Source organism: Mya arenaria, chromosome 5 (genome assembly GCF_026914265.1).
Source record: "Mya arenaria isolate MELC-2E11 chromosome 5, ASM2691426v1".
NCBI classification, from domain to species: Eukaryota; Metazoa; Mollusca; class Bivalvia; order Myida; family Myidae; genus Mya; species Mya arenaria.
This window is the reverse complement of record NC_069126.1, coordinates 61,004,956-61,020,856: the sequence shown is the minus strand read 5'-3', so window position 1 is coordinate 61,020,856 and position 15,901 is coordinate 61,004,956. Positions and strand designations below refer to the sequence as shown.

Sequence of the window (15,901 nt, the reverse complement as noted above, 5' to 3'; positions counted from 1 at the left end):
TGCGGAAAACCAAATGGAAAGCAAATAATTGCTCGACTTCTTCAAATATGAAACCGAACATTTAAAAAGTATGACAGCATTCTCAGAAAACATCGGAGAAACGAGATTTTGACCCTACCAACAAATGTATTTCGGAACCAGAGGGAAGATGGTTTTTTTATCAGTAAGTCCCATACATATCCGTCCGTGGACACTGAACAGAAACGATTTTGGTATGACTTGACATAGTTTCAAATGGAACCAAGAGTTTATCAATGGAAACATTCTGATAGAGCTTAAGTGCGTTCAGATTTTTATTAAAATTTGACCTAGTGAACTAGTTTTTGACAGCATGTGACCCACTTTTACACGCGGTCGAGATTTCATCACGGGCAACATTCATTCTGACCAAGTTTGAACTCAGAACATTATTTGACCAATCCCTACGTAGAAATGGTTAAGGGCGGTAAAAATGTTACAGATGGACGGACAGACAACGCCAAAACAATTTACGGTTCCCATCCCGAATGCAAACCAAACACAAGGGGATACATACGGAGAGTTGTTTACTGGTTGAGTTCTATACCACGAATACACTAAACATGTCTAATGCAATTTTTAAAGTTAATTACTACAACCAAGACTCTGAAAGATACAGTGTGTGTATACCACGTGATAAATTGCGTCAGAAATGCTACATCGGAAGGCAATATTTTGATTTGAAAAAAAGACTTTAAACAAAGCTAGATAACTTCACTATTTCTTCGCCATTTTAAATGAAACATAGCGCAGTCTACGCCGCTAACGGAGCCCTGCCTTCGGTCTTTTACCAGAGTTTGATTGAGAGTTTAGATTCTTAAAACACCTCGACAAACCTTTTCACGATACTTTTTCTGACGGAGCACTGTCAAAACATTATTTTGTAAACAGGTCTGTCGAAGTGTTTGTTGAAACTAATCACCTTATCAAATTTGGGTAATAAAACAAATGCTGGGCGGTTTAAGCTTTTTAGACTGTCGATCCTTTGTTTTATTTACAAAGGAGTTGTAAAAGAAAATTAATTTATCTTTGATTTAGGTCTTCATTTTAACTGGGACCAATAATACAATCTAACTCCCAGATTTTAAGTATAATGTTGCCTTCCGACGTAGCATATATGATGTAATTTATCGCGTGGTACAAAATACACACACTGAGATATAGGTAAAAAATATTGTTCGGATTTATTCATCCAGTAAACGACAATACGGAATTTACGATTTGATTTATACAGTAGATCTATGTATGCCAGAAATACTGGTTTTATAAACCTGATAGTACCAAAGACTGTTTCAAATGACGTATATTATTATAGTGCACACAACCATCATGATTCAACCATTCCTCAGTACGTACACTAACTAGTACGCTCTGCTCCATTTGAGTCCTAAAAATGTGCGGGAAACGGTACCGGGTGTGGCGCAATCGTTTCAACTCGGTCATCTCCGGCTTGCTTAATCTGGTTCCCAGCAGGTAACCCAGGCTACGGCTTGCTTCGAGAGCCAATTCTGTTTGATAATGGCCGAGGTGCTCCGATTGGGCGATGAAGAGAAATATAGTGGCTGGTAACCTATACTCTTCGGCATAGCCTTTAGGAAACTAACCAGAAGTCCTAAAGCGGGGTACCAAAGTAGGAAGTGGAAGTACTAAAAGAAATAAAACTCGAGCAAAAAACAACATTCACAATGTCAAAGAAGTCGGTGTGCATTGTCGGATCGGGAAATTGGTTGGTCTCATTTGTTTATATGTTGACTGACTTATTGGTTGGTTGTAATTGGCGATTGTCCTCTGCGATTTATTTATAATCGTCCTTGAACTTAGTTGTGGTTAACTTACACTAACTGACTTTGACTAGAGTATGAAAGAATACTATAAGAAATGACCATTTTTCTGTTATTTTTCAGTCCTTTTACGAATCAGTGTGACTGTTTAATAACCTGACATTTATGCAATGTCAGCTTCAATCCAAAATTGCGTTGACATGACATCCTTTTTATAGTCCATGTCCCCCCCTTTCCCTATTTACCCCTTCATCCTTAAATCTGGGAACAAAAGCAATCCTACTCCCAGCTTAAATGTACAGATACCTGTACAACAAGAGTCAATTCCACAATATTGCCCAATTTATCTCTCAACCATGACCAATCACCACAACTTGTCTTAAAATGTAGCTGGGGAGCCATCTGATAAAAAAGGATGAATCTGCCAGACACGAATGTCTGTTGACTAAAAAGGAATATATGGAAAAATAAATATAGGATTTCTTTCAATACATAGTGTTATGAGAAAATAGAGTGGAGTTCACTGCCCCCACAGTCCCTGTGACCCCATTTGTGGTGTGGAATGTACTTGGCCAAGTTATATGGGATTGGCCTAGTTTATGGGTCTCACTGCCTAATGATTCCAGAGTCATACATAAAGTATATATAGTTTTATAATATACCCTTGAAAGTTTCAAGAAGTAAAGTTAAACATATTTGATGTTTACATGTTTTTGTCGATATGAATTAAACCAATTTTCAACCAACATGAATTTTTCCCAATAACATGTATTCGTTGTTTGAGGGACTAAAAGTTAGAAAATGAGCAGTTCTTTTATCCTAATTATAATTGAATGTACATGTAAGCCATCAAAATTGCTACATCCTTAATAATTATAAAGCAAACTTATAAATAACCTGAAGTTACATTTTCTTCAATCATGATTTGTCTAGTAGGGGTAATTGAACTCACTACTTCTAGATGATATACCAAAGTTGTCTCTCTTTGATAACATTTAAAAAAAATGGTTTATTGAAGGCTAGGTTTCCTTAAAACAAAAGAAGATTCAAGGCTCTTTCTAATTGCTATATATGAGTGCACACTGACAGTGCTCTTCAACCTCTTTTAATCTTCTGAAGCTGAAGTGATTTCAAAATCATTCATAAATTATTGTATTGCATACAAAGATAGTAATGAACTCTGAAAATAATACTTCATTTGCAACTTGTTACTTGTAAACTATAGGTTTTGATGCTCACTTGGTGGAATTAATCGATTTTTCCTTTTGATTATATGCCTTAAAGAGTATAAAAAGGGTGTTCATTGTGTTTTTTTTTGAGAAAAACATGCCAAATAAAATGTTAATGTGATTATGTCAGTTTGCAAATGACGTCGTTGAAATTGTGTAACAGCCCTGTGGTCACTGCGAATAATTTGGATGTGAGAGTGGGCTAATATTTCAAAACAGTGAAAAAAATCCAATTCTGTGTTCCTCCCTTCCTCTATTTTAAATATTATACTTCATTCATTCAATTGAGATTTAATTTTTTGATAATCAAAGTATGAAATCAATGCTGTCAACAGATTGTCTCTATTTTCAGGGGATCTGCCATCGCCAAGATCATAGGTGAAAATGTCACACAGCACTCAGAGATGTTTGAGTCGCGAGTCAACATGTACATGTACGAGGAAACATTTGAAGGACAGAAACTCACGGAAGTGGTCAACAGAGAGCATGAAAATGTCAAATATCTGCCAGGCATAAAACTGCCGGAGAATGTGGTTTGTAGCCTGTTGGCAACCGTTATAACTTTTTGCTGCTTTTAAACATTTTCTGTAGATACATTGCAAATTGAATATGTGTTTGATAAAGTGTGTGGCCTGAAAGAACACAAAAAAATGATAACAGTAAATGAAACTGCGAAATTTGAAATTCCTCTCTGATCGAAGAAATACTGAACATTTTGGGTTCATAACTATTTAGGTGCCATAAAATCGATACTTCAAATGACAATTGATGGCAGCAGGTTATGCATAGATAACTCTATTTTGTTCTTGATTTTTAGCCAAAATTTTGAAAACATTTATTTTTGGCCTTTTATCAATGAATGCTGCTTCTTTTTTTATCATTGTGTATGTATGTATGGGAAATCACAAATATTATTAAGTATTTTAACATTAACTATGATAAAGTGATTAACTGTTAATGACTTAAGTTAAAACAAAGTGTGATCTGCTTAGATGTATCAAAAATGTTTTGTTTATTTCTGATCTCTTGGCTGGTCCAATATTTTAACCTGACCCTAATTTCTAGTTGCAACAGGCAATTTATATGCCCCCAAAGGTGGCCATATTAAAATCTCACCATCCATCCGTCTGTCCGTTCGTTTTTCCGCGTCCAGGCTGTAACTACGTCATGGAGTTAGTGATATAAATATAACATGTGGACTGGCAACCAATACTCACGTCCCTACCTCTTACTGCATTATTTCTTTAACCATCACGAGGGCTGGCATATGCTTGATATAGTTGATTATATCTCTTCCTGAATGTAGGCATATTAGAAATTGCATAATCTATTGACATGGATGGCACGCTGGGAGCATTTGTCACTTACTGACTTTAAAGTGTGACAGTTCTTGTCATCTTAGCATTTATGTATTATTAATTTTTTTTTCTCCTTTTTGGAATATCCTTTTGGTAGATGTTATAGAGGTGAGCATGGTTTTTGATAGTTTCCTGTACCATGAAGATGTGTATATCTTCAGTTTGTATAGATGGTGGCGATAGTTTTAAGTGTTTCAATGTCAGACAGAGGTCTACTTAAACAAAAATAAATAACCACTGGCTAATAGCAGCCCTATTATTAATGGCAGTGAAATTGAAAACTAATGTTGTTTCTCATTTAACAGGTTGCTATCCCAGATCTCGTAGAGGCGAGCAAGAATGCCGACCTTCTGATATTTGTCATGCCTCATCAGTTTGTTCGGGGAACCTGCAAGACAATGCAAGAACACATCAAGGACTCCGCTCTTGCTGTCTCCCTTATTAAGGTAAATACAGAACATATCAAGGTATCTGCTCTTACCATCCCCCTTATTAAGGTAAATACAGAACATATCAAGGTATCTGCTCTTACCATCCCCCTTATTAAGGTAAATACAGAACATATCAAGGTATCTGCTCTTGCCATCTCCCTTATTAAGGTAAATACAGAACATATCAAGGTATCTGCTCTTGCCATCTCCCTTATTAAGGTAAATACAGAACATATCAAGGTATCTGCTCTTGCCATCTCCCTTATTAAGGTAAATACAGAACATATCAAGGTATCTGCTCTTGCCATCTCCCTTATTAAGGTAAATACAGAACATATCAAGGTATCTGCTCTTGCCATCTCCCTTATTAAGGTAAATACAGAACATATCAAGGTATCTGCTCTTGCCATCTCCCTTATTAAGGCAAATACAGAACACATCAAGGTATCTGCTCTTGCCATCTCCCTTATTAAGGCAAATACAGAACACATCAAGGTATCTGCTCTTACCATCTCCCTTATTAAGGCAAATACAGAACACATCAAGGTATCTGCTCTTACCTTCTCCCTTATTAAGAATATGAATACGAATATGAATGTTTATTTGTAATGAAAGGCCGCCAGCCCAAAATACAGACAGATTTGTGTTATAAATACAAAATAACAACATGTTTATCCATGATAATAACAGATCATATCACAAAGAAAATTTCAACACTTAAATTGTAATTTCAAGAGTAAAATATATGAAATTATAGAAGCGTTTAAACCATTATCATGAGATTATTATTTTACATGGCATTAACAATAATTGGTCAAACATATGTGAAAAGTGGTATATATAATACAATGGCAAATGGGACACAAAACATATGATATTAAATTAATCTTATGGTATATACAATAGTAATAGAACACAAATTGGAAGTACAATTTTAGGAAATCAATCTCTTCACGAACTCTTCCTGTACTTTGCTGCATTCATATACAAATTTTGCTACAATGAAAATCTCTCTATCATTTTCAACAGCCATAATTCTGGTGAATAAATTTACAGTTTCTAAATGATTAAGCCAATAAGGAGGAAACATATTTCGTCTTATTGTATCATACAAAGGACATATCAAAACCATGTGGAACTCATCTTCTACTGAGGCCAAAAAAAACAAAATTGTTTGTTTAGGGTAACCTTCGTTGGGTACACACCGGTCTTACTGACCTGTGTGAAAGCACTCTAAGCATGATGGGAACGCACTACTTTTTCAAGATGGCGGCTTAAACACGGAAGTGTCAAAATTATAAAATTGTAAAGTGAAAAATGATTCAATTTAAACGCCGTTTGTGTGATCTACTGCAGATATTGATAATAAGCGAATAGAGAGTTACGAAGGGCGGATAAATGCAGATTTTAATCAGAATTATTGTTTATATGATAAAACAAAGACTGCTATGTGCAAGAAAACACTCTGAACTTACGACAAATTTTGAAAAAAAAAAAAGAATCCCTACCTACCCTACCTAGAAATTTTGGGAAGGTTACCCTAAACAAACAAATATTTTTTTTTGGCCTTATACAAATACAGAATGAGCCTTTTATATACATATACTTCTGGTTTAGACCCAGGGGTAAAATTCAGGATATAATTAAAAAGTTATGTAATTTATTAAGTAATTGTCCATAAGGGGACCTGCTAAGCATACACTGACAAATGAAACATTTTATCTACAGAAATTACCATTCAAGTATCATGTGTGCTTCATCAATAGCTATGCAGGAAATAATTCCCTCTCTTTCCATTGCACTCAATAGACGGGTTCCATTATCATTGCTAAGTAGTGCTTCTGGATGTGCGTATATGTGTATTTCCCTTTAATAATGTCATCTAGAGGCACATTAACAATACTTTGTCCCTGTTGAACAGTGTCTTCATCATCAGAATTGTCGTCATTGGCTGCGGTCTGACCACTTTGACAATTATAGTCCAACCAGCACGCATTAATTCCTTGTTTGCTCATTGAATTTATTTGATCCATCATGATGCTGTTTAACGGTGTCAATATTAAGCAAACAGAAGAAACAAGGTCATACTTTGCTTTTAACACAAATGGGGCCACTTGAAATATCAAACTTTTCCCATATCCGGTTGGCAAAATAGCCATCACATCATGTTTACTTAAAACATGCATCAAACATTCCCTCTGACAGTCTTTCAGTGGTTTTACAAACCCAATTTCCTTAGACACGCGTGTTATTATTTTGTCCATTGTTAGTTAAAAACCGAAAGTGAAAGTACATAGTTTTAAATATCTGAATAAAATAATAGTAACACGGTCAAACTTTTAATGGTATCTTGAATTTTAAGACCACTGAAGAATAAGTAGACCATTTTTAATCACTTGAAAAAGATATAATGTCTTTTATTAAAAAATCGCCATCCCTACGCGGACTACTTTATGTCGGAGTCTTTTTTACCCCAAATGGGGGTGAGTAATGCGTCGTAAGACACAGGTCTATTTTTGAGACCGGTGTGTACACATTGGGGTAACCTTCCCAAAATTTTTAGGTAGGGTAGGTAGGGATTTTTTGTTTGTTTTTTTTTGTTTTTCAAAATCTGTCGTATGTTCAGAGTGTTTCCTTGCACATGGCAGTCTTTCCTACATTACTGTCATTGCCTGACTTTGTTTTATCATATAAACAATAATTCTGATCGTCCAATTCGCATTTATCTGCCCTTCGTAACTCTCTTTTCGCTAACGAATATTTTTTTGCTCAGAAACGGAAAAAAAATAGTTAGGGTCGGTGCAATTTTATAGGTAGGGTTGGGTTACACGAAACAGACATATTTTTTTTTAGGCCTGAATAAACATGCCGCATGTTAATGCAAAATTGACAATATCTATATTCACGGCTAATATCCATATGACGCCCCTTTTCAATCATAAGTTGATGCCCAGAACAGCGAAAATGAGAGAAACATCATTTATACATACTTGGCATATCAACAAACAAATAACGTTCAACATTTAAAAGCGTTCTAAATTCACAGTAGTAAAATGCCTTTGGCGAATTGTTTATTTGTGCTTGAAATTTGTGTGACGCACATTCTTTAATCTTGGTTTTGAATGTTTGTAAGAACAATTTTGTATCCCCAATGTCATTTGCCAGCCATGCATATCCAAATCCATTTTTAAACAACAGTCTTTTTACGTGGGAGGCCCAATTTGTTCTGCCGTTCGAGTCTTGACTTTGTAACAGAAGGTATATTTGTCTTGGATGTCTGTTTGGAGGCATTTGAACAAGTTTTTCCCAATACGATATGCATCTAAGGTTATAAGTAATTGAAATGATTAATCACCCACTTTCGCCCAGTGCAAAGAAGTTTTGACACATTTTTATTGAGTCCACATATATTTTTACAAAATTTAAAATGAACATGTTCTCTGCGTATTGGACCCCTCAAATTTCTGCAGAATAACACAAAATTGGCAATATCATGCTATCAAAGAGCTTAAATGCCTGTTTTGGCATAAAAAATCTTAAGTGCTTTTGTCATGAAAAGATGCTCATTAAAGCTTTTGTTGCCTGCTTTGCCAGCGTGTCCTTTGTCATCGACCACGATAACTTTGGTGTAAAATATGCCCCAAGGTATTTGTAAAAGGAGACCACTTCTATTTTATCACCTTTGTATGTCCAATGTTCATACTGCCTTAAAGGCCCGCCATTTCTAAAAACCATAATTTTAGATTTTTCAAGATTCATTTTCACGCCAACATTATCACAAAAAGACTCAATGTTATTTATCAACCCCTGTAGGCGTACCGCTGTATCAGCCAATCCCGAAACATCGTCAGAGTACATCAAAACAAACAACTTGTCCATTTCTTGTGATATAGATATACCATTTTCTGCTTTTCATTTTAAAAAATTCACAAGGTCATTCATGAAAAGTGCAAAAATTATCGGTGACGACAAACATCCCTGCTTGGTGCCGATTTTACACTGAAAAAAAATCAGTAAGGCCATTTTTAACTTTTTAACACGCTTTCATTTGGCTATACATGGATTGAAAGATGTTAAATAAACGACTGTTGACATTGTTTTTTGATAAGCATTGCCAGATCCTAGAGTGTATACAATTGTCAAAAGCCTTAAGGTAATCCTCGTAAAAAACAGAATCATAAGGCATATACAGAACACATCAAGGACTCGGCTCGCGCCGTCTCTCTTATTAATGCAAATACATAACACATCAAGGTCTCTGCTTTTTCCGTCTCCCATATTAGGGTAAATGCAGAACACGTCAAGAAATCTGCTGTCCTTGTCTCCCTTATTAAGGAAAATACAGAACACATCAAGGACTCCGCTCTCGCCATCTCCCTTATTAAGGAAAACATAACACATCAAGGAGTTTTAATTGATATGGCATATTGGGCTATATATTCATACTTAGATCCTGAGTTTTTTTTTGTTTTTTTTTATTGATTAAATCATAATGGCTACAGAACACAGGACATTTTTGCTGTATTAAGGAGTCACCTTTTCTTTAGTGTTAGCAAATTGTAAGACTTCAGGTAAAAATTTTTTCCATATTTTGACAGTTTGGTAAAACTAGCACAAAACTGTTGATAAAAAAAAAATAAAATTTGTGCGGTGACTATATTTGTTTACAGGGAATAAGCCAAAGGTTAAGGAAATTTATGACTTATGGTTGATTTTTTTTATCACAGGAAAAAAGGTAACGCACCGGTCAGAAACATTACCTAGTGTACTTTAAGGTTATTTATGTTCTTTGCACCTTATCCGAGACAATGCAATTTGACTCAGGCCTTTTATTAGAAACACATATGGTTGGATTGTAATAAAAGCATTTGTTTTATGTCATGTTTAAGCCTTGGTAATAGATTTTTTCAGCGACACAAAGACAACAACATGCATTGATATAATGAATTGAATAAGTCTTTAAGCTAGTCTTGACACTAAGTAAACAGGAATTCTGGTTGGTGATTTTTGAGAAACTTAAAAGCAGTCTTACCCCTAGAAAACTTTCCCCTAATAATATTAGTTATTGATAGATCAGAACAATGATCTGTGCATGTCTCATGTCTGCTTATTATTCAGGGATTTGACACGGCTGCAGATGGCAGTTTCCTGATGATATCGAAGATGATCGAAGACATATTATCGATCGATTGCTGCGTGTTGATGGGAGCAAACCTTGCACCTGAAGTGGCTGAGGAACAGTTCTGTGAAACCACCATAGGTTAGATGTATATAAAAGTTCATTACATGTGTACAACTGTTGTGATGAAGCTACATGAGCTGTTAGATAAGAACTGAATAAGGCATGTCCTTCTGCAGATTGTTGAAACTTTGAGTCATCTTTTTCTTTCAGTTCAAAAGAGGTGGGGATTTTGAAACAGCCCCCAGTCTTATTAAGCTGGGTCGTCATGCAATTCAATCAGGATTTTGATACGGCCCCCAGTCTTATCCAGCCTGTAAAGGGTCATGCAGTTTAGTTGTGGTGGGGAATGTAAAATGGCATAGTCACATCCAACCTGTAAAGGGTCATGCGATTCAACTCCAGTGGGAATTTTGAAACAACCCCTGGTCTTACCCAGCCTGTAAAGGGTCATTCACTTCAACTAAGCTGGGGATTTTGAAATGGCCCCAAGTCTTATTCAGCCTGTAAAGGGTCATCGAGTTCAATTTATGTGGAGATTTTGAAACAACCCCTGGTCTTACCCAGCCTGTAAAGGTTCATTCACTTCAACTAAGCTGGGGATTTTGAAATGGTCCCCAGTATTATCCAGCCTGTAAAGGGTCATCGAGTTCAATTTATGTGGAGATTTTGAAATGGCCCCTGGTCTTACCCAGCCTGTAAAGGGTCATTCAGTTCAACTGAGGTGGGGATTTTGATAAGCTTTACATAAATAATCAACTTAAGGCCCACTGTCACAGTTCCATCCTTATGCTGCTATAGTCTTCTCACTTTTAATATAATTATAGGGTACTGCATGATGAAGCTTAAAGTCAGTACAGCCACTCAGAGTTACAGTTACAATTAAAAGTAACAAACATGTTAAGAGAAGGCAGAATACACAATTATTTTAAAAGGGAAGCGTTATGAAATAAAAAAGAGAATTGGTAACCCATTTCGTCAAATTCGGCGAATTCGATTCGGTCAACTCAGTTAAAAATAGATAATGGTTTCCGTAATTGGCAGATGATTTTCGGGAAGCATGTGGGAAATAATCGAAGACCTTGGTGTTTGACTTAAGAAGCTTTCCATTGATTAACAAGTAAATACGATGCTATATGATTATAGTCGGATGCCAAGAAAAAGTCTTGGCGAACAGGAATACTGTATTATACTATGCATAGGATGCTTGGTGCTCTTGTTCTGTTAAATATTTATTGTATTCATAAAAAATCTAATTGAAAATTTCATCTTAATTAAAACATGCATAATTTGAAAAACCAGCTATGTTAATACATCAAAAATATGAAAAACAGCAAGAAAAAGGTCAAAATAATTAAATTAATGCATGTGAATAAATTTGATGAGAAATAGTGAGTATTTAAAATATTCCTTATTAACAATTCAAGTAATTTCACTAACCTAGCTGAAAATTTCCACTAAGAAGCTTAATAAATACAGCCCTAGATCAGAAATTGGTTTTACTGTTATTTTTATTTAGTTCTGAAGAACTTTTTGATGGCATGGGAATGAATGTGGATTCAGTATATTACCTTACTAGTATGCACATGGTTCCATTTAAAGAAACACTAAAAAAGTCATGCTAGTAAAAAAAGGCCCTTGTGGGCCTCTTGTTTAAATATCACGACAAATATAATTATTTAAAAAAGAAGAATTGTTAACTGCATTAAATGATCTTAAAAACATTTCACACAATGGATGCCACCATTTTATTTTTTGTCACAGGAAACACAGACTCAATATTTCCCAATAATGTCAACTTTGAAAGAAGACCTATATCTGCTTGTAGCAGTTTGATAACAAAGCAAATCATTTATGTGTGTTTAATTATAGGGTGTAAAACAGAGGAGCAAGGAGAGTTACTGAAGTCGCTGTTTGAGAAGCCATATTTCCGTTGTTCTGTCGTTATGGACATACCGACCATTGAGATGTGTGGAGCATTAAAGGTTAGCAAGGGACATAAATATAATGGAATAATGATGCAGGGTCTTTTTACCCTTCTTTGCTGTAGCAGATACCCGGCTACTTCCCAAAGGGCCAGACCCTGTTTTTTTTCCCCCCAAAATAGCCTCTGAATATAAATAAGAATCTCATGATTCATAAAATGCTGTTTATTAGTGATATATTTATTTGGTTATTGATATTTTATTCCATTTGTAAAACAAAATTATCCAAATTGTTTGAAAAAGTACTCTGAGAAATTTTCCCTAAAACTGAAAAAAAGAGCTTTATTTCCTCACAAAAAGGACTAGGGTGTCTTCCCCATAACTGGTAAAAAGGCCATGTGATGGCTTATATATAGGTAGGTTTCTGGTATACAATACTAATATCATAAATAGCATCACTATCGTGAAATAAATCGTGAAATAATGTCATTATATATTTTTGATACATAACATAAAAAATTCCATATTGGATGTCCTCTCATGCAGAATATAAGAATAATATGTTCACATTGGTGACAGATCTAACTTTTATTTCCCCAAGCCAGGAACCAAACCCAGGAAGCCTTGCATTGTGAGAAACAAGTTCACAAAACAACCCAAGTTTCCAATGAAATGTGGTTAACAACAGTCGCATAGGTTTCTATTTCCCTAGAATGTGGTAGCTATCGGCGCGGGTTTCATGGAGCGGGTATCTCGGATGATAACATGTGTTTCTATTTCCCTAGAATGTGGTAGCTATCGGCACGGGTATCATGGAGCGGGTATCTCGAATGATTACATATGTTTCTATTTCCCCAGGATGTGGTAGCTATCAGCACGGGTATCATGGAGCGGGTATCTCGGATGGTTACATATGTTTCTATTTCCCTGGAATGTGGTAGCTATCGGCACGGGTATCATGGAGCGGGTATCTCGGATGATTACATAGGTTTCTATTTCCCTGGAATGTGGTAGCTATCGGCACGGGTATCATGGAGCGGGTATCTCGGATGATTACATATGTTTCTATTTCCCTAGAATGTGGTAGCTATCGCCGCGGGTATCATGGAGCGTGTATCTCGGATGATAACATATGTTTCTATTTCCCCAGGATGTGGTAGCTATCGGAGCGGGTATCATGGAGCGGGTATCTTGGATGATAACATATGTTTCTATTTCCCCAGGATGTGGTAGCTATCGGCACGGGTATCATGGAGCGGGTATCTCGGATGATTACATATGTTTCTATTTCCCTGGAATGTGGTAGCTATCGGCACGGGTATCATGGAGCGGGTATCTCGGATGATTACATAGGTTTCTATTTCCCCAGAATGTGGTAGCTATCGGCGCGGGTATCATGGAGCGGGTATCTCGGATGATTACATATGTTTCTATTTCCCCAGAATGTGGTAGCTATCGGCACGGGTATCATGGAGCGTGTATCTCGGATGATAACATATGTTTCTATTTCCCCAGGATGTGGTAGCTATCGGCGCGGGTATCATGGAGCGGGTATCTTGGATGATAACATATGTTTCTATTTCCCCAGGATGTGGTAGCTATCGGCACGGGTATCATGGAGCGGGTATCTCGGATGATTACATATGTTTCTATTTCCCTAGAATGTGGTAGCTATCGGCGCGGGTATCATGGAGCGGGTTTCTCGGATGATTACATATGTTTCTATTTCCCTAGAATGTGGTAGCTATCGGCGCGGGTATCATGGAGCGGGTTTCTTGGATGATTACATATGTTTCTATTTCCCCAGAATGTGGTAGCTATCGGCACGGGTATCATGGAGCGGGTATCTCGGATGATAACATATGTTTCTATTTCCCTAGAATGTGGTAGCTATCGGCGCGGGTATCATGGAGCGGGTTTCTCGGATGATAACATATGTTTCTATTTCCCCAGAATGTGGTAGCTATCGGCACGGGTATCATGGAGCGGGTATCGTGGATGATTACATATGTTTCTATTTCCCTAGAATGTGGTAGCTATCGGTGCGGGAATTGTGGATGGTATGGGACTTGGACACAACACCAAGGCCGCTGTATTGAGACTTGGGCTCATGGAAATGGTGGCATTTGGAGAACATTTCATAGATGGTAATGTTAAGGTGCAAACTACATTGTCAAGCCCAGTAGACAAAAAATCTAACTAAAAGCCTGTTCATTGGCACAAGGTTAAGGACTGAGAGAAATTAAATCAGATCTGGGCTCATATTCAATATACAGTTGAACACCGCTATTCTGAACACCGTTAATCCGAAATTATCGCTATTTCGAAATTATTTTTGGTCTTGATTTTACTCCTTCTTTGTTTAACTAATTTTTTGGTCTTTAATCGGAAATCGCTATTCCGTAATAATCGCTATTCCGAAGTAAAAATTACGGTCCCGATTTGGTTTTCACACCTATTTATCAATTCTTAATTCGAACTTGATTGTGTCATAGTTTTTCACACCATACTGCGAATGCACTCGGGCATCAGCTTGAGGTGACAATGGAGCAAAATTAGCGCTTGTTAAAGAAGGACATTGAGCCCGCTTGTTAAAGAAGGACATTGAGCATGTGTTTGTTACAAACATCGATGTCAGAAAATGAGCGATTCATTTGGGTGATGTAGTGTGTATATAAATGGTTGTTAACACAATCTGAATATCATTCGAAAATGTCTATCTCATCTGATTTGATCACCGCATTGGTCACACGACGCGCTACTGAACAATCCGGAGAAGGGCCCGGTGACCAACCCGGGAGGATATCTGTATCGGTAATAAAAGGGAAGAATATGTTCCGATTACATACATGTGCTGTCATTTTGTTTCAAATGTTTTTTGTTGTTTTAATAAAGAAGTATAATAACAAATTATTTGTCAATTATTAAACACTAAATCAATAAATATTTTTGTATACGAAAGATTACTCAAACCGATTGTTTCGTATTGGTAGAGTGTAACCGACATTGCAATCTTCACGACTTAGTATTTTACGTCATCTACAATTCGCGAACGCTGTCATTTGCTGAAAATTGTTAATCCGAAACACCGCTATTCTGAAGTAATTTGTTGGGTCCCTACGATTTCGGATTAACGGTGTCCAACTGTATGTCTTAAATGGATCTAAGATTGACGTAGCTAATCGGATAACTAGTTATTAATAACTGACCAATAGAGTGAATGAAGTCAATGATGTATGACCATAAGATTTACTTAAGTTAAATATTGAATACCACGCTTGGCCCGTTGTTCAGAACTTTTTAAAGTTAACATAGTGATTAATGTCATCTTTGTTGACTTCTGTACATGAAAAAGTTGATGATATGCTCATATATTTAAATAAAACAAGTTCAGGTGAACTCCTGTCTCAATGCTTGTTGTCAATACTGTAGATGACGTGCAGATTAAGTGTACCCATGGAACTTGTAATAAAGATTTGAAAGTAAACAATGATGGAATTAACATTTACTTAATTACTTGAGTGGAACCGATTATCGATTGTAAAATTGGAACCGATTCCCAACACTAGTATTAAGGCAATGATCTTACATTTTGCAACGCAGCATTTATTTTTTTGTTTCGCTGTTTGATCTCTGTACGTAGGTAATAATTTACAACCATAGAGACAATGACTTCAACCTGACTATTTTTTTACCACACCGAAGGTTTCTGGCAAATAATTTTTTATGTTATGAAAAGTTGCTATAAAAGTACACAAAATATTAAGTAATGTTTAAAAGTACATGAAATTTTATGTAAATTACTATTTGGAAGTCCCACGCTACCGGGAAAACAGGAAAAAGTCAGGAATATCGAAAGGTCTGTTCCCGGTCGTGAAAATGCCTTGAATTTTGCGATTATAGGTTAAAATCGGGAAAAAGCCGGGAAAAGTAATATTTAAAGTTCTAACTGTTTTGGGTACGAAACTAGTAAAAGTAAG

General features: G+C 36.2%; 1 protein-coding gene across 1 annotated transcript in view; it reads left to right on the top strand.

Moving 5' to 3' along the window:
- The first annotated feature begins 1,611 nt into the window (after positions 1–1,611).
- Positions 1,612–15,901, top strand: part of LOC128233998 (glycerol-3-phosphate dehydrogenase [NAD(+)], cytoplasmic-like) — a 33,826-nt gene continuing 19,536 nt past the window's right edge. The window contains exons 1-6 of the mRNA XM_052947914.1: positions 1,612–1,744; positions 3,381–3,561; positions 4,692–4,832; positions 9,936–10,077; positions 11,869–11,981; positions 13,948–14,068. Of these exons, the coding sequence (XP_052803874.1) occupies positions 1,704–1,744; positions 3,381–3,561; positions 4,692–4,832; positions 9,936–10,077; positions 11,869–11,981; positions 13,948–14,068 (739 nt within the window). The 5' untranslated portion in view covers positions 1,612–1,703. The remainder of the gene's footprint in view (positions 1,745–3,380; positions 3,562–4,691; positions 4,833–9,935; positions 10,078–11,868; positions 11,982–13,947; positions 14,069–15,901) is intronic.